The sequence below is a fragment of the Neophocaena asiaeorientalis genome, unplaced genomic scaffold (genome assembly GCF_003031525.2).
Source record: "Neophocaena asiaeorientalis asiaeorientalis breed wild unplaced genomic scaffold, Neophocaena_asiaeorientalis_V1.1 scaffold302, whole genome shotgun sequence".
NCBI lineage: Eukaryota > Metazoa > Chordata > Mammalia > Artiodactyla > Phocoenidae > Neophocaena > Neophocaena asiaeorientalis.
Window position 1 is genome coordinate 2,763,769 of NW_020174038.1, and position 25,914 is coordinate 2,789,682.

Consider the following 25,914-nt stretch of genomic DNA (forward strand, 5'->3'; position numbering starts at 1 on the left):
CCTCTCGCATCCCCCCAGCTCGGCCACCAGCTCTCTCCCTGGACATCTCAGCCCCGTTCCCCAGTTGCCCTGGAACTTGATTAGTTTGCCTCTCTTCTCAGGGTAGCGCGGGGCAAGGACCATGCCTGCCTGCTCCCCGTGGATCTCGAGCCCAGCACTGGGCTGGGCAGATCCTGAGTCCACACTGACTATTTGTTTGATAAATGAATCAGTGCAAGAAGACACCCAGGTTACGACGTGTTAGGTTATTCAGTGTTTTTCAAAATTCAAATCTAGGGCTTATCTCAGTGAAGCAGTGAATTCCAGACATGAGCTGTGACACCAACAAGCTTAGACTTTTGCTAAAGCATGTGAGGACCAGGATGTTTTAATAAAATGTTAAAAGAGCAATTCATTATTAATAGCCTAGGCAGATATCTATAAATATTTAAAAATTTTTAAATTAGTAATTTTTTAAAGAACAAAAATACAAACAGCCCCACCTTCATTTTCTCTTATTTTTTCCACTTCTCCTAACTTTTCTTCTCCTCATACCTTTGGTTTCTAGCCTGAATATTAGCTCTTTTGCAGGCAGAAATTAAAGAAAAGAGTAGTTAAGTGATTGCAAAGCTTTCCCCATTAATTACATCTCTATAAATATTTATAATATTTTATTTCTTGTTTCAAATAATTTATTAGTACCAATTACATCTTCTCAAGGCATAACGCAAAAGAAAAATGTTTAACATTTTATAATGATCAACATAGTAAGTTTTGTTACTTTCTTTTTCCTAATTTCTGTACTAAGTCATCCTCCAAGATGTCGACCTGGCTATTTTATGAGTGAGTTTGGAACACAGCATTTTCTAACTCACGTTGGCATCAGTAGCCCTAAGCCGGCACCCACTTTAGTTAAGTGTGGTTGCTTGGAGAGTTTTTAAAGTGATGCTGAATCCTATCCTTTGAACTTTTAAAAATATCGTTTTCCCTTAAACCTGATTATTCTGAAGCCGCGTTAATTCTGACTTGAGAAAGCAGTGTCCAACAACACAGCAAAGCGTGGCTCTTGTAACAAGCAGTTCCATAAGTGGAGAAGGTGGGGTGACAAAAATCACAATGGACTTACACCAGACGGAATTTTCCTGTTTGCAAATGGCTTTTTCATGCCCTGGTCCAACGTCCTTGACTGATAAGTGTCCAGTTCATCATGCAAACCGACAAGCCAATTGCTAAAAAAGGTCTTTCTCATTTCTGCCAAGAACCTCTCTCTGAGTCTGTGAAATAAAAACGCCACGCGGAAGGCTGAATCGACACCAGCCGTAAGATTAAGTCCAGAGTGCCGTGGAGATCACTGCACAGAACGCCTTCTCCCAAACACCACCACCACCGGACAAAGCAGGAGGGAACAGGCCGAGGGGATAATGCTGCCCAGGCCCCCGGGGAGGGACCAGATGGGACCTAATAGCTCTTTTCTACTACTAATTTCTATGATAATTCCGAGTTGCCACATGGCATATGCATTTTTTTTTAACCTAAAGACAGAATATCTGTCAATGAAGTGACCAGGATTTTAATGAAAGGTATTTTTCATGAACTGTATCTATTCACACGTTATATTTCTCACCCACCCCTCACCCCCACTCTCCAGCAACATGTCACTGACGGTAAGGTTGCAAGAAGTACAGAGACAGAGGTCAAACACAATACGCTTATCATCATTACCAATACTAATTAGAAACAGAGATCCTGAGTTTTATTAGGAGGTCAGATGCCTTTTGCAGTGACTTTTTTTTTTTTTTTTTTTGCAGTGATTTTATGAAGTTGCCTTAATTTCTTTTTCTTATGGTCAGGGGTCAGGCCTGAATTTAAAGATGACAGCATGCCAACTACTGTTGGAGAAAAAACAATTATGCTAGTGAAATTTCTTCTGTTTTTAGAGAGAAGACCAGAAATGAGAGAAGGAGATATTAATGATTTGGGAAAATGACAAAAGGAATTCCAGCCATTCTTACTGATGAGTTCAACTACAACTTTGTTGAGGGTGTCTTTCCCTGTCCTCCCGACCAGACGCAATGTTCCCCGCCCCCGACCTCCTGGAACACCATTTGTGCTTCTCTGGTGGCACTTGCCACGTTCTTTGATTAATTAGCGTCGTTTCTGGTAGGCACGTGGAGTGACCCCGTTGCATTTTCTCAGCACCCCACCTTACACACAACAGACTGCAGCAAACAGGAAGGGAGGAGGAGACCGAACTTGGGGAGAAATACCCCAGGAGGAATGAGCATCTTGTCATAGGCACCACTTCTTAGCATAAACATATGTGACTTGATTATGAAAATCAACTCTTCTAAGTTTGATGTAGCACAAAATTATTATATTTAATATAAACTAAGGAATGGTATGAAAATCATAGTTTTCTTCCACCCAGATTGAAAAAAATTCCCTCTTCCCTCTTCCACCCAGTTGTTAAGACTTACCTCTCACGAGAAGGTGCCTGGAAGCTGGATGCTGGGATGGTTAATACATTACACACTTAGCGCAAAAAGATACAAGCTCTGGTAGAGGGGAATGAGGCACTTCACGGCCCTGCTGGCGTTGATGCAAGTGGCACAGATAAGGCTTGGCAGGAGCTGCCCACTCACGATTGCTCCATCAAACAGGGGCCCAAAAAACGGAACCTGTTGATTCAAGACAAAACAAAACCACTTAATTAAAAAAAAAAAAAACCAGTAAAAGTCAAACCAAAGACATGAGAACAGCTGCTTGATGTCTCGGACCTGTCACAACTGCACAGGCTGCCACCCACAGACTGGATGCTAGACCTGGACCCAGTTCCAGGGCTTTCGGATCAAGCCAAGCAGGACTGTTCCACGACGCTCCTCTATGGCGAACTCTTTGGCTAAACGTCTCATGACAGATTGTCACCAAGTTCTTCTTTTCCTTCTCGCGTTGTCATTCACGGGAGTGGCATTGTTCTTTCTAAGTATCTCCACTGTGTGGATTATGCAGCCAGGCCTCACTGTACACCCCTAGCCTGGCAACCTTCTGAAACCGGTTTTGGAACTGGCAATATTTTTGCATGAATCCCGATGCATGTTAACTCTTAAAGGAGATGACAACTGTCCCCACAAGGTCCTTCTCCTTCTTGAACCTTCTTTCCCTCTGCTTCCGAGACACTGCATTATCCACATTTCCTTCTACTTCTTTAATAGAGACTCGGCTTTCCTTCATGCCTGGGCCACCCACAAGGTTTTGTTGCCTGTCTTTTTTGGATTTCTTTTTTCTCTCTCTCACTGTTTGTTTGTTTTTTTCATTAGAATTTCATCTAATCCATTCACTACTATGGAGATTGGCAGCTCCACGTGGTCAAGGACTGGGTCTTCCTTATAACTCTTGTATTTATTCCTATCACTTGCTTATTCATTTATTCAAAAATATTTATTATGTGACAGACACTGTTTTATTGACTGGGGACACAGCAGCAAATAACAAAAAAAATTCCTGATTTCATTGAGCTTAGAATTTATTGGAGGTTTCAGAGAATAAACAGTTTAAATACATAAAATATGTAGTATGTCAGGTAGTAAAGTGCTAAGGTGAAAAAGAAAGCAGGGAAGAGCAACAGGGCTCTTTCTTGGGTGGGGGGGTCCTCCAGTTAGAGGTCGCACAGCCGGGGGCGCTGCAAGCAGAGGACTAGACAGAGGGAGGGGTGACCTCAAGCTTCGAGGACGGCTGACGGGAGAGCATCCCAGGCAGGGCAACAGCAAGTACGATGCCCTGGGTGGGAGCTGAATCCGTATGTTTCAGCAACAGTAAGGAAGCCACGGTGCTGAAGTTGAGTGAGCGAGAGAAAGCATGGAAGGAGATAAAGTCAGACAGGTAATAAGAGGGGCTGTGAGGGGAATTTTATAGATCTGGATTTCCGCTCTGAGTGAGGCAAATGCCTTCTGGAGGGTTTAGGAAGTGAGGGATATATGATCTAACCTCCTTTTTTTTTTTTTTTGGTCGCGCTGCACAGCTTACGAGACCTTAGTTCCCCGACCAGGGATCGAACCCACGCCCTTGGCTGTGAACGCGTGGAGTCCTAACCACTGGACCACCAGGGAAGTCCCAAACCTGCACTTTAAAGGTATTGCTCTGGCTGCTAGGTTGGGAAAACTGTGAAGAGTGAGCATTATGGAAACCAGTTAGGGAACTACTGTGTGATCCAGGCGAGGGGTGATGCTGGCTTGGATGCCAGTGGTAGCAGGGGAAGTGGGGAGGTAGAGCTGAGAGGATTTGCAGAGAATTACTAATGAAGCGGGAGAGTAAAAGAGGCATGGATGATGCCATGGTGTGGCCTGATGACCGGAAGGTTGGAGCCACCTTGTCCTGAAAGACTGGCAGGGAGGGCCATGAGCTCAGTGTTAGACGTGCTAAGCTTGAGATGTCTTTTAACTGCCCAGTGGTGATGCTCGAGGGCGGCAGTGGACACATCGAGTGGGAAGCCAAGTGGGAGGCTCAGGCTGGAGATTTGTAAGATCTGACACTGGTGCTCACAGCCATGAGGCTGGACGTTCAGACAAGATAGGGCACGTACAGGGTGGTATGGCCATAGCCCAGGCTGGGTATTCAGATGATCAAGAAAAGAGGTTCAAGAACTACATCCTGTAGCCCTCCAATGTTTAGAGGTTAGAGACATGAGGAAGAATTATCAAATAATGCTGAGGAGTGGCTGCACGTGGAGGAGGAAAACCTCCAATGAGCAGCACTGACCCTGGTACACGGCTGGAATGCAAATGAGTAAAATTCATTAATATTTGAAATAATTTAAATAAACTAATAAATGTGGGTCTCCAGCCTAGGTCTTTTGACTCATGTCAAAGACTATTTATCTGTAGAACACCTTTTCTGTGGTTAGAATTGGGGGAGGGGCTTGGCATACACAGTGAATGAAAGACTATCTTTGCCCGTAGGAACTGACATGAGGAGCTGACACAAGAAAACTATGCACTGATAATATCCTTCAACAAAAATGCAAGAACCCTTTACAAATTTTTAGCCAATTAAATCCAGCAATATATAAAAAGGACACTGTATCTTGGCCAAAGGGTACTTTCCATAAAAAAAACCCAAGGTTGGTTCAATATCCATAAATCCATCAATGCAATTTACTACATTAGTAGAATAAAGAAGAAAAACCATATGACCTTCTTAATAGAAACACGAAAAGCATAGATAAAATTCAACTCTCATTCATGATAAAAAAAAGTAATTCCCAGCAAACTGGGAATAGAAGGGAACTTCCTCAATTTGATGAAAGCTTTGAGGGAAAAAAAAATTATGGCATAATTCATGGTAAAGCAATAAATGTTTTCTACCTAAAGACTTGAAAAGGCAAGGATGTCTACCCTCACCCCTTTTAGTCAACATTTTTAAAGGTCCTAGTCAGTACAACAAAGAAAAATAAAAGAGGAAGAAAAACGAAAGGAGCATAAAGATTAGAAAGAAGTAAAGTAATTTTTATTCACAGGTAACATGATTATGTCCATGAGAAATCCAAAGGACTTTAACTAGAACTAATTAAGTGAATTGTGAAAGGTCACTGTGTACAATATATCCTCCAAATAATTGTATTTTTGAATGTTAGCAACCAATAATTGGAAAATGACATTTAAAAATACTATTCATAATGGCATCAAAAATGTCAAATACCTGGAAATAAACTTGACAAAAGATATGCAAAACAACTATACTTAAAACTACCAAACATTACTGAGATAAATTAAAGGCAACCAAAACAAACAGAAAGATGTACAATGTTCATCGATTGGAAGTTTCCATATTATAAAAATGTCAAGTCTTCTGAAACTGAACTATAGATTCAGTACAAAACAAATAAAAATTCCAGCAAGCTGCTGTTATAGATATGGACAAGCTGATTTTAAATTTACATGGAAATGAAAATACATAGATTAGCCAAGACAATAATAATAAGACATATTACCTGATTTCAAGAAATACTATAAAACTATAATAATGACTATAACATAATATTGGAATCAGGTTAGACAAATATATCAACAGAACAAAATATAGAGTCCAAGAACAGAATCACACATATATGATAATTGATTTGCAATAAAGGCAACATACCAATTTTATGGGGAAGGAAAGTCTGTTTCAATAAAGACAATGAAACAACTGCATAGACATATTGAAAAGTGAACCTTGACCTCTACCTCGTACTACACACAAAACTGAGATGGATTATAGGTTGAAATATTAAAGCTAAAACCACAAAGTTTCTAGAAGGAAACATGAAAAAATCTTTGCAACCTTAGGTGAGGCAAGGATTTTTTAGGGTACAAAAGGTACCAACCAGGGACTTCCCTGGTGGTCCGGTGGGTAACACTCTGTGCTCCCAATGCAGGGGGCCCAGGTTTGATCCCTGGTCGGGGAACTAGATCCCACATGCTGCAACTAAGAAGTCCGCAGACCGCAACTAAAAGGTCCCACATGGTGCAACTAAGACCCGGCGCAGTCCCAAAAAATAAAAAATAAAAGTACCAATCATGAAAGAAAAAAATAAATTGGACAATAAAAATTAAAAAAATTCTGCTCATCATGAAAGTGAAAAGGCAAGCCACACATATTCAACCAAAGTGGATATATCCTAAATGTTCATCAACAAGAGCATGAATCAAAATTTGTGGCATGTTGACTCAAAAGAATAGTCCACAGTAATGAAAGGAACAAATCTATAACATCATGGGAATGCCCCAATATAATGCTGAGTGAAAGAAACAGACACAAAGAAGTTCATGCTATATAATACTATTCAAAAGCAGGTAGAACTAATCAACGTTGACAGAAATCAGAATAGTGGCCACTTTTGGGGAGGATTGGTGATTTCTGGGGGTTGGTAATATCCTGTGTTTACATCTGGGTAGTATTAAATTGTCTACTTTGAGGGGCTTCCCTGGTGGTCCAGTGGTTAAGCCTCCATGCTCCCAATGCAGGGGGCGTGGGTTCGATCCCTGGTTGAGGAAGTTCCACATGCTGCACGACATGGCCAAAATAAATAAATAAATAAATCGTCTGCTTTGAAGACATTCACTAAGCTGTGCATTTACAATGTGTGCCCTTTTCTTTATGTTACATTTCAAAGAAAATATTTTTTAAAAGACAAGTAAGAATATAGATGATTCCAACAACACAACTGACAAACTCATCCTAATGGATACATACAAAATACAGCTGCAGAAGACATATTCTCTTCAAGCATGCGCAGAATTTTTTTTTTAGATTGATCATATTCTAGGCCAAGGATATAGCCCGTGGGGCCTAATTCCAGCCTGGTGCCTTTTTTGAATGGCCTGCAAACTTAAGAATGGTTTTTACTTTTTCAAATGGTTGGAAAAAAATATTTTGTGATATGAAACTCAAAATCAGCCCAAAATACAGTCTTACTGGAACATGGCCACCCTCTTCACCTGTGTCTGCTTTCACACAGCAATGGCAGAACCGAGCAGCTGTGACAGACACTGCATGGGCAACAAACCCTAAAATGTTTACTACCTGGTCCTTTAAAGAAAAAGTTAGCTGGGCCCTGTTCTAGGTCACAGAGCAAGTCTCAAAAAATGTCAAGGGGTTGAACTCATACGATCCGTATTTTGTGCCCAAAGAGCTATTAGTTAAAAATCCACAGCAAAAGGAAAACCAGAAAAAATCTCTATGTTTAGAAATGAAGAAATACTTCAAAATAACTCAGGGGCCAACAAAAATACTGAAATGAATATTTTAAAATATGTTAAGCTGAATAATAATGAAAATAGTGGATATTATAACTTACATGTTGAAACAGTACTCAGAGGAAATGTGTAGGATTAAATGCTTATATTAGAAAGAATAAAGGCTGCAACTGAATGAGACAGGCATCCATCTCAAGAAATATTGGAAAGCCAAAAGAATAAAATAAACTCGAAGAGTAAAGGGAAAGAAAAAAAAGGCAAAACTAGGCATTAATGAAATAGAAACACAATAGAGAGAATAACCAAGATCAAAAGCTGGTTCTTTGAAAAAAGTCTAATACAATTAATTGATAGGTCTTTGGCAAGATGAATCAAGAAAAGAAGAAAGTACAAGTAAATAATATTAAAAATAAAAGGGGGACACGACCACAGATGCTTAGAAAACGTGTATAGCTTTTTATGCCTATTCATTTGGAAATTTAGACGAAATTGCTAAATTTCCAGTAACATACAACTTAGCTAATATAGATACAAGATGATATATAAAAACCATAATTCTATAAGCTTTAAAGTAATTGAATCACAGTGAAAAAAAACTATTTTAAAGAGGAAAAGCCATCCCAGATAGCTTTACTGGCAAATTCTACAAAACCTTTAAAGAATAAATTATTATTTTAGAGACAATTCCAGTGTATAGGAAAAGGGAAACCAAACCCATTCATTTTATTAGGCTAGTGTAGTCTTAATAACAAATCAGGAGCCAATCTCACTCATGAACATGCATGCAAAAATCCCGGCAAAATTCTAGCCAACCAATTCAATAACATGCAAAAGAATAATAAAACATCATGACCAAGTTGAGTATATCCCAGGAATATGTGTGGGTTTTCATTAAAAATCAATCTATATACTTAACGACATTAGTAGTAGAAATGAGAAAAGTCAGAGGATCACCTCAACAGATGTTGAAAACGGTGTTTCATAAAATTCAAAATTCATTTATGATAAAAAAAATTCTTAGCCATCTTGGAATAGACGGGAACTTCCTTAATCTGTTAAAGAATATCTACTAAACCCTACAGAAACCACTAAACTTAAGGGTAAAACATTAAAAGCTTTATGTATGTAAAAGAGAAGAGTGTCCCCTTGATCACATCTGTCAACATCTGTGCTGGAGATCCTTGCCAATACAGTAATGCAAGAAATAGAAATAGGAGATTATGAATTAGAAATGAAGAGGCAAAACGGTCATTATTTCAGATGACACGATTATATTCACAGAATCTCCAAAAGAATCTACAGAAAACGCTCCAAATTCATAAGAGGGTTTATCAAGGTCAATGGACACAGCATAAACAGAAAAATCCTACTGCATTTCTATCTACCAGCAACCAATGATTAGAAAATGAAATGAAGAGATACTATTTACAACTGCATAAAAATATGAAGTCCACAGGAATAGATCTAACAAGGAAAGTATACAGAAATCTGTAAAACTTCACTGAGAGATGTTCCAGTAGTCTGAATATAATAAATGGAAGGATGTATCTGTCCATGGACTAGAAGACTCAGCATTTGTTATTTCCCATCCCAGACTGATCTGTGGATTCAACACACCATATCTGATGAGCTGATTCTAAAATGTATATGGGAATCAGAGAGGCCAGGAAAAGCTAAGACATTCTTGAGGGAGAACAGGGTAGGGGCTGGCCTCATTTTATAGCAAGTTACACCATAAGCTGTAGGAAGCAAGACAGTGTGACAGAGGTCCACTGGACCCAGTGGAGCTGAGTGGAGGGGCCTACATGCAGGAAGATTGTTGAAAACTCATTTCCCATGCTCACTGGGACATACTGCCATGTGAGGGTGGGATACTGACTTATAGGATACGGTATGTCCTTGGAACCAGGAACCAATACATGGTGGCCTTTCTTCCATATTCAGAATACTCACATCTAGGTATAGCGGGGGAAGGAGAGTACTGCTCCCTTTACTCCTCCTGACCCACACGTAAGTTTTTTCTTTTGCTCCTACAATGCTGGTCTCTGATGTTAGTTTTTAGTATGGAAGGGAGCAGCAACCCTACCAGAAGAAGGCACTGTGGTTCCCCTCAGTTGGAAGGGGAAACTGCCCCTGGTTATCAGGCTCCCCAGATCACTGGACAGCAAGGTAGTACAGGGAGTTCTGGGGTGGCCTGGGTGAGTGGCTCTGCTACACAATGGGGACGGGGAAAAGGGAATCTCCTGCGCACCCCGTCCTGCTCCCACGCCCAACGGGAAATTTACTGGAAGACTACATCAAGTATTAGGCCTAATCATAACCTCAATCCATCACTTCGTCCCTGTTGAGCATGTATATTCACAACCAACTAAAGCTTCTGCATGATGACCAAATCCTGGAGATTAATAAGATTTTCCAAGACTGCTGACAAACTAGATTTCCTTTCCAGCTGCAAATTAGGAGATGCATGTGGAGCCCCTCTCATGTGCTCCGCGTTGAAAGGAAGAACAGCTGTGAGAGGAAGCACAAAGCTAGAAAGTACAGCCCCAAGGATTTTCTCCTCATCAGGCCCGGATCTAGTCCAAGGCACTTTCACAGCCAGGCTCTCTTGGCCAGATCCCGTGAAAGCAGAGAAGACTCGCATCTGCAGAGAAGTTCCTGCTGCAACTCTGTGCAGCCTGACAGCACAGGGATGCACCCAGTTGCTGGAGAAAGGACAAGGGAGAATCCTTGGGACACACAAAGTGATTGGAAATCTCCATTTGATTTGTGGGAATTAATCTTTCAAGGACTCAGTCGAGACATTTTGGATAATCAACAACTGAGGTCTGTTCCAGTTCCTCATGGATGACCTCTAGCTTCCAGAACTGGAACACCGCCTCGAGATCCAGGCCTGCTGAGCCCCAGGCTGTGCTGGAAGCTGTAAATGCAGCGTCTGGGTGGTGTGACTTACCCAGTTTGGTCTGTTATGCCTCCCTTTTTAAAAACTAAAGGCATCTGTTCATAACAAAGATATGGCCACGATTTTTGTGCCCAGCTCTTCGACACTGCTTTTCTCGCGTAAGAGGTGGGTGACTTAATCAAAGGTCTAGGATTCCGCACATATGCCTGTAAAGTGTACACAGTCCTTCATTAATAAGCCTCTGCTCACAGGTTTGACAACTAACACTCTTCTACTCAGAAAGAGATGGACGCTACTGGGATTCAAATTCTGGACTTGGTTTGGCTGCCCGGAAACCAAGTTTGCTACACTTGCCCCAACTGTGGACGTATTTGGAGCCCAGGGGCAGTGTGGTCTGCCCTACTGCCCTCACAGACTGGCTGAAAGGTTCAAATGCTACATTAATAAGCGTGGTACTGTCCTAATGAGAGGGAATGTAGAAGAATCATATACTTTTGAGATAAGGGTGAAAACTTTAAAAGAAATATAAGGTATGTTTCTGAGAAGGAGAATGTTTATTTCCAAATATTTTAATCTCTGTATATGTATAAATATGTTCTCTAAATATCAGAAGATAATTTTTGGAAAAAATGGATAATCAGAGGACTCTCAAATTTTGCCTGAAACTTCTGAAGAGTACACAGAATCTTTCTAGGCTGAAAGGGGCAGGGAGATCAGATTTCATAGTTTCATAGAAACATACGTAACATGTTTCATAGTTACGTATTTGCCTGCTTTGAGGGCTATAGAGGAATACAGAAAAATAAGTCATGGCTCTTGTCCACAGGCAGTTTGCACGGAAGATAAAAGTAAGTATTCAAGAAGGCAAAAAGATGAAGAGAAAAAAAGAGCTTTAGGGTGAGTACAGACATAACGTTCTGTAGCCAGAGAGAGTCCTCTTCTAGCTGAGAGAAGCCTCGGAAACCTTCATGTAGGAGGCGGTCATGACCGTGGGCGTCAGCAGAGACTGGTGGTGGGAGGGGAGGTACACCCCAGGCAAACAGTGTAAGACGGGAAGGAAAGGGTGAGGGGGCTCTGGCTCTTTTGCTAAGGCAGCTTCCGCACCGCGTACGTCAGGAGGTGTTAATCCAGCTGAGCATTAGTTGGTGTTGTGTGAACAGACATGCCTAAAAGGTTACAGATAAATAAAGAGCAAGGGTGTCGACAGAACCGGGCAACAGCCTGCACGCTGCTGCCGAGGGGCTTCCTGGGTAAGTCTGAGGTTGGGCACTAAAGGAGGGAAGGCAGGAGGGAAGCCTAGACTGTGGACTTGAGAAGACTGAAAAGCTCTGGAATTGGTACCTTGGGAAATGCATGGCACATCAGAATCACTGAGAGATACAGGAAAATACTGAAGAACAGCCGGGGGACCCAGCTGACAGCGGACTCCGTGAACGCCCAGCAGAAATAACCAGCTCGTTTTCACAACTCCTTGCTGCTATATTTGCCCACCTGCAGCCTCTCCACCCACCTAATGTCCTGGGAAACCAAATGCAGGCAACACAGAGCCCCAGGTAAATTTTCTACGTTTATTCATGAGATGAAAAGGCCACGATGAAAGCGTGCTCTTCAAGTCTGTGCGTGTCGCTAGGAGATAACAACCTGGTAGAGGCCACAGAGCTAATCTGGAGTTGGTCTTTGCAAACTAAGTGGTCAGGACCCAAACGCAGAAGTCAGGCAGGGAAGAATGCATGTTTTTATTCTCGGAGGGAAAAGCCACATTACAAAAAGATGGGAGTAAAGCAAGGGCCTGTGAAGTGAAGAGTAATGGCAATAATGACCACAATCTCTATGAACAGAACTTTGTGAGCTGGAAAATAATGTTATAATAAGGGGTCAGGAAGGAAAGACACGGAAGAAAAGAGCTCCTACACACGGGCGACTAGGCATGCGGGGAGACGCCCATTCCCCCAGAGAAGCCGTCTGGTTACCTACCCCGAAGCCAGAACCGCCTCATCACCCATGGGGACGGGGGCCATCCCTGGAGATGTGGTCCTACAAGGCTCACATTGAGGGGCAGGCCTTCACGTCTACCAACCAAGGCACCAGGGCGGAGCAGCCCCACCACCGGGGACACCATGTGCCTTGCCCCAAATCCTGCCTATGAACCGAGGAGAAGAGAACCTATTTGGGGGCATTTCATGAAAATTGCGAACAACACAGTTTCTCACGTTTCTGACCAGATCCCCAAAGTCAACCTAAAACAACCAAAAAGTTATAATGAACAATGAGAGAATCAAGTGCCAGACTGGAAATAACGAAGGGCCAAAATGAGAGGCCGAAGGGAAAGGAGTGATTTCTGGGCGTGGTTATTCACAGGGCTGTAGGCACCAGGGATGCTGGCTGCACAGACAGGCTGACCCTCACAGGGTCATCTGGGCGTGAGTGAAGTCAGAACAGGTGGTTTCTCAGGGCGCTTCTACCCCCCGTGTCTAGGATTCCAGGACCTGCCAGTTTCCCTCTCTGGGAAGCTCACGATCCCATGATATGAACTTCTGAACTGAGAGGGTGTGTTCTGGCCCTGCATTTGTGCCTGAGATGCCAAAGTGGGTGACATATACATCGGTTAAAAAATTGCATTTAAGTATAACAACTTTTCCGTTGGAAAAAAGAAATATCAGTTACGTTATCTGTCAGAAAGACTGAGAAGTCCACAGACTGAAAACTTTATAAAAAGTTAAAATGTGTTAAATTCCAAGCACTTCTCATGTGCTCCATGGTCCAGGGTGGGATGTGGAGGGGGAGGCATGGCCCTGTCCTCCAGACATGCACATACGTGTGTGTGTGTATATATTTTATATACATTTTACTTCTTTTAGTGTTTGCCCTTGAGTTTGACATATACATTTATAACTAATCCAAGTCCTCTTTCAAATAACACTTACTGCTTCACAGGTAGTACAAGTACCATATAACAGAATATTTCTAATTCTTCCCCCCCATCCTTATAACACTGCTGTCATTCATTACTTATCCATAAGTTATAATCACTGAATACATTGTTGCTATTATTGTTTGGAACAAAATGTTATTTGTTAGATCAATTAAGAATAAGAAAATAAAACATTTCATTTTACCTTCATTTATTCCTTCTCTAAAGCTCTTTTTTTTTTTTTTTTTTTTTTTGTGGTACGCGGGCCTCTCACTGTTGTGGCCTCTCCCGTTATGGAGCACAGGCTCTGGACGCGTAGGCTCAGCGGCCATGGCTCACGGGCCCAGCCGCTCCGCGGCATGTGGGATCTTCCCGGACCGGGGCATGAACCCACGTCCCCTGCATCGGCAGGCAGACTCTCAACCACTGTGCCACCAGGGAAGGCCCAAAGCTCTTCCTTTTTAAAGTAGATCTGTGTTTCTGTTCTGTAACATTCTCCCTTTTTGATGAACTTATTGTAATATTTCTTGCAAGGCAGGTCTACTGGCTACAAATTTCCTAATTTTTGTTTGAGAAAGTCTTCATTTCTTCTTTCACTTTTGAAGAATACAGAATTCCATGCTGGTGGTTTTTTTCTTTCAACACGTGAAATATTTTACTTCACTTGCTTCTAACTTGAATGATTTCTGGCTAGAAGTCCAATGTAATACCTATCCTTGAACCTCTATAGTTGTTAATTTTTTCCCTCTGGCTTCTTTTAAGATTTTCCCATTGTTTTTGATTTTTGGTAGTGTCTGTTTGGGCTGCTTCAACAAAGTACTATAGACTGGCTGGCTTATAAACAACAGAAATTTATTTCTCACAGTTCTGGAGGCTGGAAAATCCCAGAACAAGACGTCAGAAGATGGCTGGTACATGGATGGCTGTCTTCTCTCTGTGTTCTCACATGCAGTAAGGGGTAAGGGAGCTCTCTGGGGCCTCTTTTATAAGGTCACCAATTCTACTCCTGAGGGCCCCACCCTTATGACCTAATCACCTCTCTACCCCTACCCCTAAATACCATCACACTGACGGTTAGATTTCAAAATATGAATTCTGGGGGGTGGTGGGGGGACACAAACATTCAGTCTGCAACGTGCAGTTTGAATGTGATATGTCTAGGTGTAGATACTTTGGTATTATCCTCCTGGGTGTTGTCTACACTTCCTGGATCTGTGGTTTGGTATCTGTCATCAACTAAGAAATTTTTCACATATTATAATTATATATTAAAATACATGTTATATAAAAATATCTTTAAGTTATAATTTCAAATATTTCTTCTGTTTCTTTCTCTTTCTTTTCCTTCTAGTATTCCCATTAGGGGTATATAACACTTTATAATTATCCCACAGGTCTTGAATGCTCTGTTCAGTTTTCTTATCATTTTTTCCCTTTGCATTTCAGTTTTGATATTCCTATTGACATGTCTTCAAGCTCACAGTTCCTTTCCTCACCCGTCCAGTTTATTGGTGAACCCATCAAAGGCATTCTTCATTTCTGCTACAGTGTTTTTGATTTCTAGCATTTCCTTTTAATTCTTTCTTGGAGTTTGTATCTCTCTGCTTCCATTACTCATCTCTTCTTGCATGTTGTCCATTTTTTCTATTAGAGCCTTTAGCATATTAATCATAGTTCTTTTAAATTCCTGATTTGATCATTTCAAAATCTTTGCCATATCTGAGTCTGGTTTTGATGCTTGCTCTGTCTCTTCAAACTGTGGGGGTTGTTTTGCCTTTTAGTATGCCTTGTAATTTTTTTGTTGAAAGCTGGACATGATATATCAGGTAAAAGGAACTGAAGTAAATAGGCCCTTAGTGTAAGGCTTTATGTTGGTCTGGCTAGGAGCTAGGCTGTGTTTATGGTTTGCTGAAGTTGTAGATGAAGGTGTCAGAGGCTAAAGCTTCCTTGGATGCCTCCGTTTTTTGACTCCCCTGTTGTGTCTGGGTTTCTCTAGAGACTTCATGGATAAGGTCTCAGATGTGCAGCTCTTTTGGTTGTTTCCTGTTACTATACAAAAGTCTGGCTGATGCCATGGTGAGGTGTGGGGGAGAAGTGCTCCACGGACCTGTCATGAGGTCCCTAACCCTAATCCTAACCCTAACCCTGAAAAGCAGTCCTGTAATCAGTGAGATGGAGCTGTGATAAAAGAATTCATGAAGAAAACTAGACAACAAAAAACCCAACTACAGCAAACAACAAACTAATGAACTTCAAGTACAGCACAGAAAGTACGCCTCTTGTTCTGGGGGCGGTGGGCCTGTGTCCTGCTTACGGAGGAGTTCTCTACACTCCTGACACCCCAGCCTGCCTTGCGCAGCTTTGGCCGAGGGTGTGTGCAGCCGCGTGCAGGAGATTTGAAAGGCACATGCGTGTCTGCCGAGGGGTCAGAGGACGGGCATCGTGGGCCCGAAGGCCTTTCCTGCTGAGGTTACTTGGGGCAGAGGATGAGAACTGTCCTACTTTCTGACACAAAGCGGGCTCTTCCACTGGCCACTCAGGATACATTTACACAGGCTGGCTCTGGCCAAAGGAGGAGGATAAGGCAAAAGCAGGAAGATGTATTATCAAAGACCAACTGAGAAAAAGGGAAAACAATGGCAACTTTTGAGGAAAATCAATTGAGAAGGAATTCTTAATAGCCAAATTGTTGTGAAAGATAAAACAGGAGCTATGAGTTAATAATAGGCTATAGATGTTTTTCCATCTGTACTGAGGCTTATCTTATAAATAAATGTTCCTTATTATTCTTTGGCAACTGTTTGTGGGTGACTCAGATAGTCTTTCAAAACTGGACAAAAGGAATAATATAGATCTCTTGTACCCAGGGAATTCCTCAGATTAGGAGTGGCCATGAATTAGAGAAGAAATTTGATTTTGATATAACATCTGCAAATGACAGCTGCCTTTTCACAAAGTTCCCAGTGTCATTCCTCTACTTTAAAAACTCCCAATAACGATAATAATAAATTACCAAAACAGAACATATTGCAGTAATCCACTTAATAACATATTTAGTGAATTCTGGTCATTCAGTATTCTCAGTTATCTTTTCAAAATAGATGATTCTTTACATATTCAAAAACTAACAACTTACTTTCCCTGAGAATGTCCCAAAGTATTTAAAAATGTATGACTTAATCTCAAAAAGGTTATTTGGTTGGGGTTGAGATAAATAAGAAAATTGAACATTTGAAATAAGAGGAAATTTACATAACCATGTTGCAGTCAAACACATTCCCTTTATAATAAAGCCACGTTAGGAAAAGATTTCCTTCCAAACACAGGTGCCAACACTGGCTCCTCTTGGCCTCACATGTGCAGATGCTCTTGTGGCTTCTGGTGCATCAGCCCTAACTAGCATTTTGAGCACTTACTCCAGGGAAAGGTCCTGGGCTAGGTGTCATTCTGGAGACACACACACACACAACAGCTGCTGAGCCTGCAAGGGAGCCAGAAACTACCTCAACGGCAGCTTCAGGGCAACTTGGGGAAAGGATGGGCATCTAGGATCACGAGGACCCAAGGAGGGCCCATCCTCTTTAAAGGGTGCTTAGAATCCCCGGAAGGACTGTAGACACCCTGGTCCCCAACCTGAATGTTACACCTGAGGAAGTTAAGGTCCAAAGACATTAAGAGACTTGCCCAAGACACCCCCCACTGTGGCAGCACAGGAACTGGAACTTTGGGGTCCCCAGCTCCTATCCTATTACTCTCTCCTGCCTGTGCTTCTTAGAAAGGACTGAATCATCACCTGTTTTCCTCCCAGGCCCATAACTACCAAGGCCAAGTAAGGAGAGTCTAGAGGATGTTAACATGTTTTTCATTTACAAAATGGACACTGGTTGGGGTGACAAAGAGGATGCTTTCCCACAGCTTCCTCTTGTCTTAACTGCTCCTGGTCAAGGCTTCTTCTGCTCATCTACCCTTTGGTCAGATAGTCACCAGCCAGTCACTCATGTGCCTGGAGAGAAACATGAGAAAAATGCTAAAACGTACCTTCACGAACTCATACAAGCCAATGTGCTGAGTACCCATACTGTTTCCAATTACTGGAAGAAGGAAAGTAACACGGGTACCTCCTGCAGTTTGGAGGCTTTATGAATCACTTTTCTGCAGGACAAACTGGGCGCTTTAACAAACCCTGCATATCACTCACGTTCTGCCCCACGTGTACGTCTTCTCTGACTACTGACTTAGTAATACAAGTAGGAAAAACCACAAGTCTGACAACAGCACATTTCTTTTCCGTGACCAAAGGCTACGGTATCCACACTTATGGAGACAGACTTATCTTGAAAGTAACCTAACAATGGTATTACATTGCTCAGCACACTGATTTTTTTTAAATGTATCTTTTGAAAAGTTCAATGAAAAGCTCAAGAAGGGAGCAGACCCTCTCAGATGCCTGCCTGACACGAACACAGCCGTGGTCCTTCGACATACCGTTTTGCAAAGGCTGTATTATGAAGAGGAGGCGGATTCTGCCAGGCACATAATTTGTATATTTAAGGGAGGTGTATGGATGAAAAAGCGAAATATGTTAAATTTCAAAGGCCTTGGAAGCAGTGCTGTCTGTGAGCTTGTATTACAAACAGCCTCACATTATTACACAGGCTATTAATGAGGCCCAGTGAATGAAAGTACAATTTGAATATGCATGACTCTATCCAGTGAGCAGGACTTTTGTGTACTGATGAGGTTTGTTTTTTTTTTTTTTCCCTCCTAAAGAAGGATTAAAATTATTCTTAGAGAAGTATGGCTACCCAGAGGCTGGTAACGTGTACTCAGACCACGAAGTCACACCACGTTCAGATAAAAGATACAGGTCCTCCACAGACAGCTCTGATGCTACCTATCATTTTGGAAACTCGTGCACAGCCTGCCCTCCCGAGAAGGAGCTTCCTCAACTTCAAACAGCTGCGTCATGACAATTTCTAAGCAAAAATGCTGATTTTGGTGGCGATCCCTAAAAGTAGGCAAGGTTAAATAAACCTTTCAAGTACAAAGCCTTCCCTTCCGTGGTAAGGCGCTCTGGTTAAAATACTGGGGAATGGGTAAATTATTGCACCAAATGGCTGAGAATTAATCTCTGCTGACTAGCTGTAATCTAACGAGGCGTCTGTGTCCCCGGGAGCCCGCGGCGCGTCCCTGGCGGTATGCGCAGTGTGTCGAGTCTGCGTGGCACCCTTTGTCCCCGCTCCCAGGCGGCCTTTCCCCTCATTGTTCATAATATCCTCATGCATCTGGGACGCGTGGAATGCATTCATACTAACAGACTTACCATTGTTTTCTCTCTGAAGCTTTGTTGAGCAAAGGCTGCATCGTGGTTACTGATAATTATATTGCTTAATTAATCAAGACAAAAAAAATTTGCAAATCATTGCCTGGTTGCCAAGCAGGGAGATAAAAAATGACAACAATACAAGCTGAAGCAATATAACAAAAGTAACAGCTATCTGATCAGAAATTCTTATATAATGAAGCTATTAACGCTAAATCAGTTAATGTTAACATTGCTCCAGGTGTCTCTACTTAGATGCGAACAAAAAGGCTAACATTATGGATATAAAAGGCCAAATGTTGCCATGGATTCTGTAACCTGATAGAGAGGACAGCCTTTTCATTTGATTAGGGAATGCAATTTAAATACCAGGGACCGAAGCCAAACAAACAGACTTTCCCTCCACAAGCCTCTCGCATTCACCCTGGGGTCAGTGGTTGGTGAACAAAAGGTCAGCCACACTTGCCCTGGAAATGTCTGGATTAATTTTATTACATTGTAATGGTTTGTCCTTTAAATGTGGGGATAACACTAAATTTCCAGTTGGCCATTATTCTCTTCTTCCCTTTAGGCTTTTTGAATTGAAATATTAAGAAAACGATTTGCTCGATTCATCTTGTCAGAATTTACAGCCAAATTTATAAAACGTACACATTTTTTAAAGAAACTTGTTTTCATGCATTATAATACCTTTTCAAAAATCACTCTGACACTATGAAGTGAACTCAAATGCCTTTTATGTTCTTAATTTACTATAAAAATAAAAGTGACATTTTTAGGACATTAAATGACATTTTAGAGGGCCGTGTTGAAAATGAACTAATAAAGCCAGTTAATCCATACTAAATATTAAAGAAACACATTCTCCAGTTTTGAAAGCTACAGGATACTGAATTTATTGGTTGTCTAATATTAAAATTTTCAGTTTAATTTTTTAAATTAATGTCCTTCATGGACACGCGCAAATGTTATTAGCACTAAGAGCCATTTTCTTATACAAACGTGAACACTTCGCACGCACAGAGACTTGAACCAAAGATAACACAAATATTTAACACGAAGAACTTTGGCATCTTTGCTCCCTGAATAGAAAAGAGGGTTCCCTTTATGTCAGGCTTCTCACCAGCCAGAGTAGGGGCTTTTCTGAGTTCAGGAGTTGACTAGCACTGTCATTATTTATTCTATTTTCATGGTAGTAACAATAACAAAAAAAATAATAGCAATAATAATAATATTATTATTATCATTAACACGTAAGTAGCTTTTCCTCTGGACCAGGCACTGTTTGAAGCACCTTCCATTTCTTAGCTCGTTTAATCCTCACAACTTGAACACTTTAGATTAGGTTATAAATCCCAGGAAATCTTTACCTACTATTTTTAAAGCTTAAAAATAGCGAGTATTTAGAACAGTAACTTTTAGCTCCTGCAGGAGGACAATTTGGAATGGAAATGAAGGTTGTATTTAATATCAAGCTGAAACACACGAAGTCATTTTCTTGAGAATGAGAGACTTAATACACTAAATGTCTAATTAAAAAACTAAAAAAAAAACTCACCTTGTATTAGTAGTTGCAAATAAAATCAAGTCACTGTTATCAAGCACTGTTAAACCACCACTAAAGGCAGGGCAAAGACAGAAACGGAAGCCAATCCAGGTCCCGGCACTCAGGCCCTGGATGGTTCCGGCTGTTCCCATGATCGATGCCAATGGACCCGGATGAACTGACGGGTGGCAAGGCACGTCCATTGTTAGAAGCCCCGACATGGGCCGAGCCATGGAGGCCCAGCTCTTTAGGACTTTTCCACGATCCTTCAGGACTGACCCCCGTTAGCAGCGGCAGAGGCAAGGCTGGATCCCGTACCCACAGCTACCCACAAAATGCTAGGTGTGACAAGGGGCTCATTCAACTCTTATTGTTATTAATCAACATGCCCCAAGTTCTAAATGACAATTTTTTTAAATTATAAAATCTTAAAAATTAAAAACATTTAAAAAACAATACATGTCTATACATTATAATTTTCAGAGTCTCAGTAATAAAATACAGAATTCTGTGCTCCTGATGAAAGATTCTTTGAAAATCCCAATTCATATTTAATTCCTATTTAGCATGTGTAATTCACATACATGTAAAGTGGCCCCTTTAGCATACTGGTATCACTGTTTTTCAGTAACAGTGAATCATATGGCAAACGCCTGTACGAGCCAGAAGAATAACGCGGTGAAAACGTACCTCGGGTTTCTTCGTTATCGCGATAAAGAACATGTGATTCTTCATGGGGTAGATGATGATTGAAACGTCTCCGAAGGCGGTGGGGATGATCCCCCTGCGGTAGTCCCGGGAGTGTTCAGACCAGATGATGTGGACCTCGTCATTCCCCAAGTGACGGAGCTGCAATGGCAAATTGGCTCCTTATTAATCAGAGCGATAACAGCACTTTAGGAGGGGTCGTGGCTTACAAATTGAATTATTATACACAGAAGCAAAAATAATTCACCACCAAAAAAGGCTACAACACCGATGCCTTCTGTGGGGATTTTAAAAAAGCGCAGGTACACGAAAAAAACACAGCTCGCCCTGCTATGAAACACATTGGAACCGAGAGAGAGGCATGTAAGCATCGCAGGTACAAGACCTTTTCCAGGATTTGTTAAAAATTTAATTTTACTCCTGCAGCAAAGCCTTACGCAGTATGTGGCTGAGCATGTTTCTACACAGTGGACGGTGTGAGACTTTTATTCCATATTACTGTAGAGCTTCATTAGGCTCTGAATTCAATGGTTAGTAAGGAAAACAGGAGATGAGTGTAAGAGAACAGAAGCCATTATAATACAGTCCTTACCAAAGGCACAAAAACTAGATTTATGACAAACCATTAAGTATGTATAACACTACCTTTGTTAAGAAACTAATGTGTTACTTAAATTTCATAAGAGACTAATACCAAGCACTAGTACCTAGCATTTGAAGAGTGCCTTACTGTAGAGAAAGTCTTCACACACACATTTTGTTCAGTCTTTCCACGAACTCTCTGAGGTAGGCCACGTTATCTTTATGTTGTCTGATAAGGAGGGGAGGGGGCTCAGTAAGGCGGGGCACACCCCTGCCACGGTGTAGGAGGCAGGGCGGCCTGGAAGCTGGCTGGGGCTTCTGACCCACCTGGCCTCCACTGCCCATGGCCATCTAAGCTGTAGCCAGGGCAACTGCGCTGTCACAGCTCAACTCCCCCAGCCCTCTCGTGTGTCACTTTATACACAAGAGGTCACGTGGTCCAAAAACAAGTCTGAGACTCCTGGCCTCTCGAGAAGGGCTTCCCATGCCTCCAAGGAAGGGAACCTGTGAGCATCCCTCAGGGCCCAGCTGGGTCCAATGCAAGAACACCCTCGACAAAGCTCCGGCACAGTGACTGCGTGTCCCAGGCTGGAGAAAGTGCAGGTGAGGTCATCTGGGCAGGCCTGGCAGTGTGACTCAAACAAACTCGATTGTAAAGGTTAAAATGCTGGCTGAAATTGAAGTCCTAAACCCACAGAGGCTGACTGGTGAAGGCCCTTGGACGCCTCCTAAGGATGTGAGGTCCCGGCCCTGCACACACTGCAGAAGGAGGCCATCTACCACCATGACAGTGTGTCCTGCTTCCTAGCTTATTTAACAGGTGAATCCTAAAAGTGACTAAATTCGGAGGCACTTTAGTACAGCAGAGATGTTATGTCAAAGCTAATGCTTTGGTTTTGTCTTAAAGTATAAAAAAGGATGCTCTGAAGTACTATGTATTTAAAACACTTTAATATAAATACAATTTCTTTATAGACTCTCTGACCACAAAGGGAAAACCTGAGATCACCCCAATAGGCCTCCTTTCTGTTTACAAGGTCACAAAGGAGGCTGGTTTGCTGCAATGCCTGCTTCTCCCTCCCTCTGTCACACCTCTGGGGACCACTGTACCTCTGCACCTATGGTGAGGTGCGAGCTCAGGTGGCTCCTAGGTGAGGCGCTCTATTCAGCTGAGTCTGAACCTGGGCTCTGCGACACATGCCACTGCGGGCGTTGAGCATGAGGCACGACAGTGCAGAAAACTTCAACGGCGTCTACAGCTTTCTAAATGCAAAATCACCCAGTACATGTCTTGTTCCTTCTCCTCCTCTCTTACATATAAACACTAAAAGGGTCGCAGGCAAAAGGTGTACCAACCCGTTACATAAATAGTTAAAAAAGAAGACCCCAGATTTTCACAGTAACACTAGGCATCTATCTCTCTCTTTCTCTGTTTCCATTTTTCTTTCTTTTTCCTTTTCAATAAAGCATGCAAGGAGTTCACAACGCACTCCTGAAATTCAATCCTTTTGGAGTCAAACACGTGGTAGCAGCTTACCAGCAGCACAATAAAGGCATGTTTTTGAGGGAAATAGGAGTAGTTTCAGATGGAAACTTTGGGAGGAATTTAGAGCAGCAGAAGGGGACTGTGAGAGCCGGGGCCGCCCCAGGGTGCAAACCCACCCTCCTCGCCCCGCAGAGAGAGCCAACCTCCTGGGTAGTTTTGTGCCCCTTGATGCAGGGCTGGCATGAACTTCTGAATGGGACCAACACACCTACGGAACAGCCTTCCTGTGTGGCTGTCCCGCCACAGGCCAGCACCCCAGAACCTGGGACAGCTCCCCGGCCAGACGTGTAAGTTGCAAGGCATTAGCTCTGAGGTAATATGGTGACTATTGAAATGTTGCAGTTACCCTCCCTTTTCTAAATTAGGTAACTCAATTACATAACCCAATGAAGTCTCTCCCAATTCTGTTTGCAACTATATCCTCAGGACGGGGGGCAAGGGAGGACGTTATCACAGGAATGGGCCCACCCTCCCAGTGTGGTGATTCTGCAGGTGGTGATAACACGAGATTCATCATCTGAAAGCTGCTTTCAGGGTCACGTGCCTCAGACCTCCGCAAGAGTCAGTTTAATTAGGCAACGCACAGAACTAAGAGCTGAGGCCACGGACCGGTCGGTCGTTGAGCAAAGAGCAAGGACACACCCTCTTCTGCCCACGACAAGAACACAGGCAGGTAAAACAAGTAAGATCAACCCGGCCAAAGTGTCAACCACGTCAGAACACACGGAAATACTCTGGAAGCTTCCAAGTGTCACTCGATTTAAAGGGGGTTTCATCACGGAGACGTTGTTTTGTGAGTTTTGGAGAATTCTGACGACAGGCCCTCAAGTGAGAAACCCGTGCACACAAGTCACGTTGACCAGAGTCGTGTGTCATCTGGACGCAGCCGTCCTTCACGCCAGCTACTACTTCAAACGCACAAGAGGCTCGGAACGAGCGCCCAGGGCTTAAGCCTTAAGAGATCAGCTCGTGTGCTGCCACTTCTCATCCTGACAGAGTTTTGCAGTCCCTCTGCCCGGGCCTTTCTGCCCATCGCTGCCAGGCGGCGTGCACTGTGACACTGGCCCTGGGACACACCTAATGGGCTGACCTCCTTTCCCGACTAATTGCATTACGGCGCCAGCTGGCTCCAGAAGGAGTCGTCTGTGTGATTGAAGAATTCCTGCTCCTCAGTGGGCCCGGCTGCTACTTTGAACTAAGTAACAGGCAGGCCTGACATCCCCATTGTTCAGCTGACAGTGTGCCCATCCTAAAATCTAAGTTTTATTTGTAAATTAACCAAGAAACTTCCTGCCAGAACAGTGCTGCCCGCAGTCTGATAATGTGGGCCTTTCATCCCATCCACTCACACTGTATCACTGCCAATTTGTTTTTTATGTGGCCGGGCAGCCTGGGGCTATAAAAGCCTTGTAAGACATAAGTGCAATTATAGTCCTGGAGTCAAATGAATTGGACAAATCCAATAGCACAGCTCTGTCCCCACTCTGCAAACCCCTACAGCAGTTAGATTAGCTGTGAAAAATCTAATCTAGCTGGAGCTAACAAATTTCTGCAGTGAAGGATCAAAAGTTCAGTATGGGGTTACAACCAGATTGCAGGGTTGAAAAAGTGCCCCCATGATGGGGGCAGGGGAGAGCATGCATCACTTTAGAATTTTGCAGCTCATTTTTAAGCTGTTTGGGGCAATTTAGTCAGAATAAGTCAAGGAACTGTGGGGCTGCTTTTCCTGTGACTGATTTTTAGTTGGGCTGTGACACATCCTGACAGAGAGAATTTGTCACTAATGATGCTAAATCTTGGAGCTGCAAAAGATATCAGCTGCGTTTTGATTATGACAGTAGGGAACCTTACAACCTGGCCAAGCCCTGAAAAAGTATTCATAACGTGGTGTTTTATCAAGAAAACACTGTCTTTTCTCAAAAAAAAAAAAAAAAAAAGACAATCCTACTTAGGAAATAATTTTTAAAATATGAAGCTGTCTTTTAACAAAATAGTTTTCAGTCATATGAAAATCAGAGAATATGGTGACACATTTGCAGAGTAGCAGTGATTTACAAGGTACAGCCAATAAAAAGGAGGTGTGAGTCTTGCCTAGGGTCTTGGTAATCTGAGGTGGCATCCCTGTGGGCAGAGTCCCCTTCGCTAAGAACACCGCCGCCACCAAAACCTAAGATGTGGAGGCAGCTCCCCAGGCCCTCGGGAGCCAGCACGTGGCCACCGAGTGAAAGCCTGTCATGCTCTGTCCATCCGATACCCTTGGTCGCTGTGACAGGGATCTGCTCATGCTGTGACCCAACTTCTCAGATCCCACTAGCTCTGCTGCCCACTGTGTACATGGTCCAGACGTCCGTGGCTGCAGTGATGAAAGAGCAAAACCACGGAGGAGAGAAATGAGGCAGGTGCAGTGAGGCCCTCTGGCCAGTATCAATCACCTGCCTAACAGGCCAGGAGGAAAGAGTCCATCAGACTGGTCAGCAACAACGGGGGCTGACGGGTAGGGATGCTACCAGCACCACGCTCAGCCATTTCACAGGCATTGTTCACCTACTGCCCAGCAACCCTGGGACGTGGGCTGTGTTTTTAATCTCATTTAATAGATCGGAAAACTGAGGCACAGGCTGGTGAGGTACCTTGAGACACACTTGAACCCTGGCTACAGCCACCATGCTAGACGCCCCCGCCCC

The 25,914-nt window shown here is 42.7% G+C and overlaps 1 protein-coding gene across 4 annotated transcripts in view; it reads right to left on the reverse strand.

Annotated features, from left to right (window-relative positions):
- RALGAPA2 (Ral GTPase activating protein catalytic subunit alpha 2) overlaps positions 1-25,914 on the reverse strand; it is a 282,773-nt gene that overhangs the window by 73,823 nt on the left and 183,036 nt on the right. For 2 of the 4 annotated variants that reach the window (XR_003004327.1, XR_003004326.1), the window contains exons 36-37: positions 21,085-21,243; positions 2,457-2,657 (exon numbers count right to left, since the gene is read on the reverse strand). Coding sequence is in view for 2 of the 4 variants with exons in the window: in XM_024753744.1 (XP_024609512.1) it covers positions 2,530-2,657; positions 21,085-21,243 (287 nt within the window). In the remaining 2 variants the exon portion in view is untranslated. The remainder of the gene's footprint in view (positions 1-2,456; positions 2,658-21,084; positions 21,244-25,914) is intronic. The other 2 variants (XM_024753744.1, XM_024753743.1) reach the window with 1 other exon arrangement.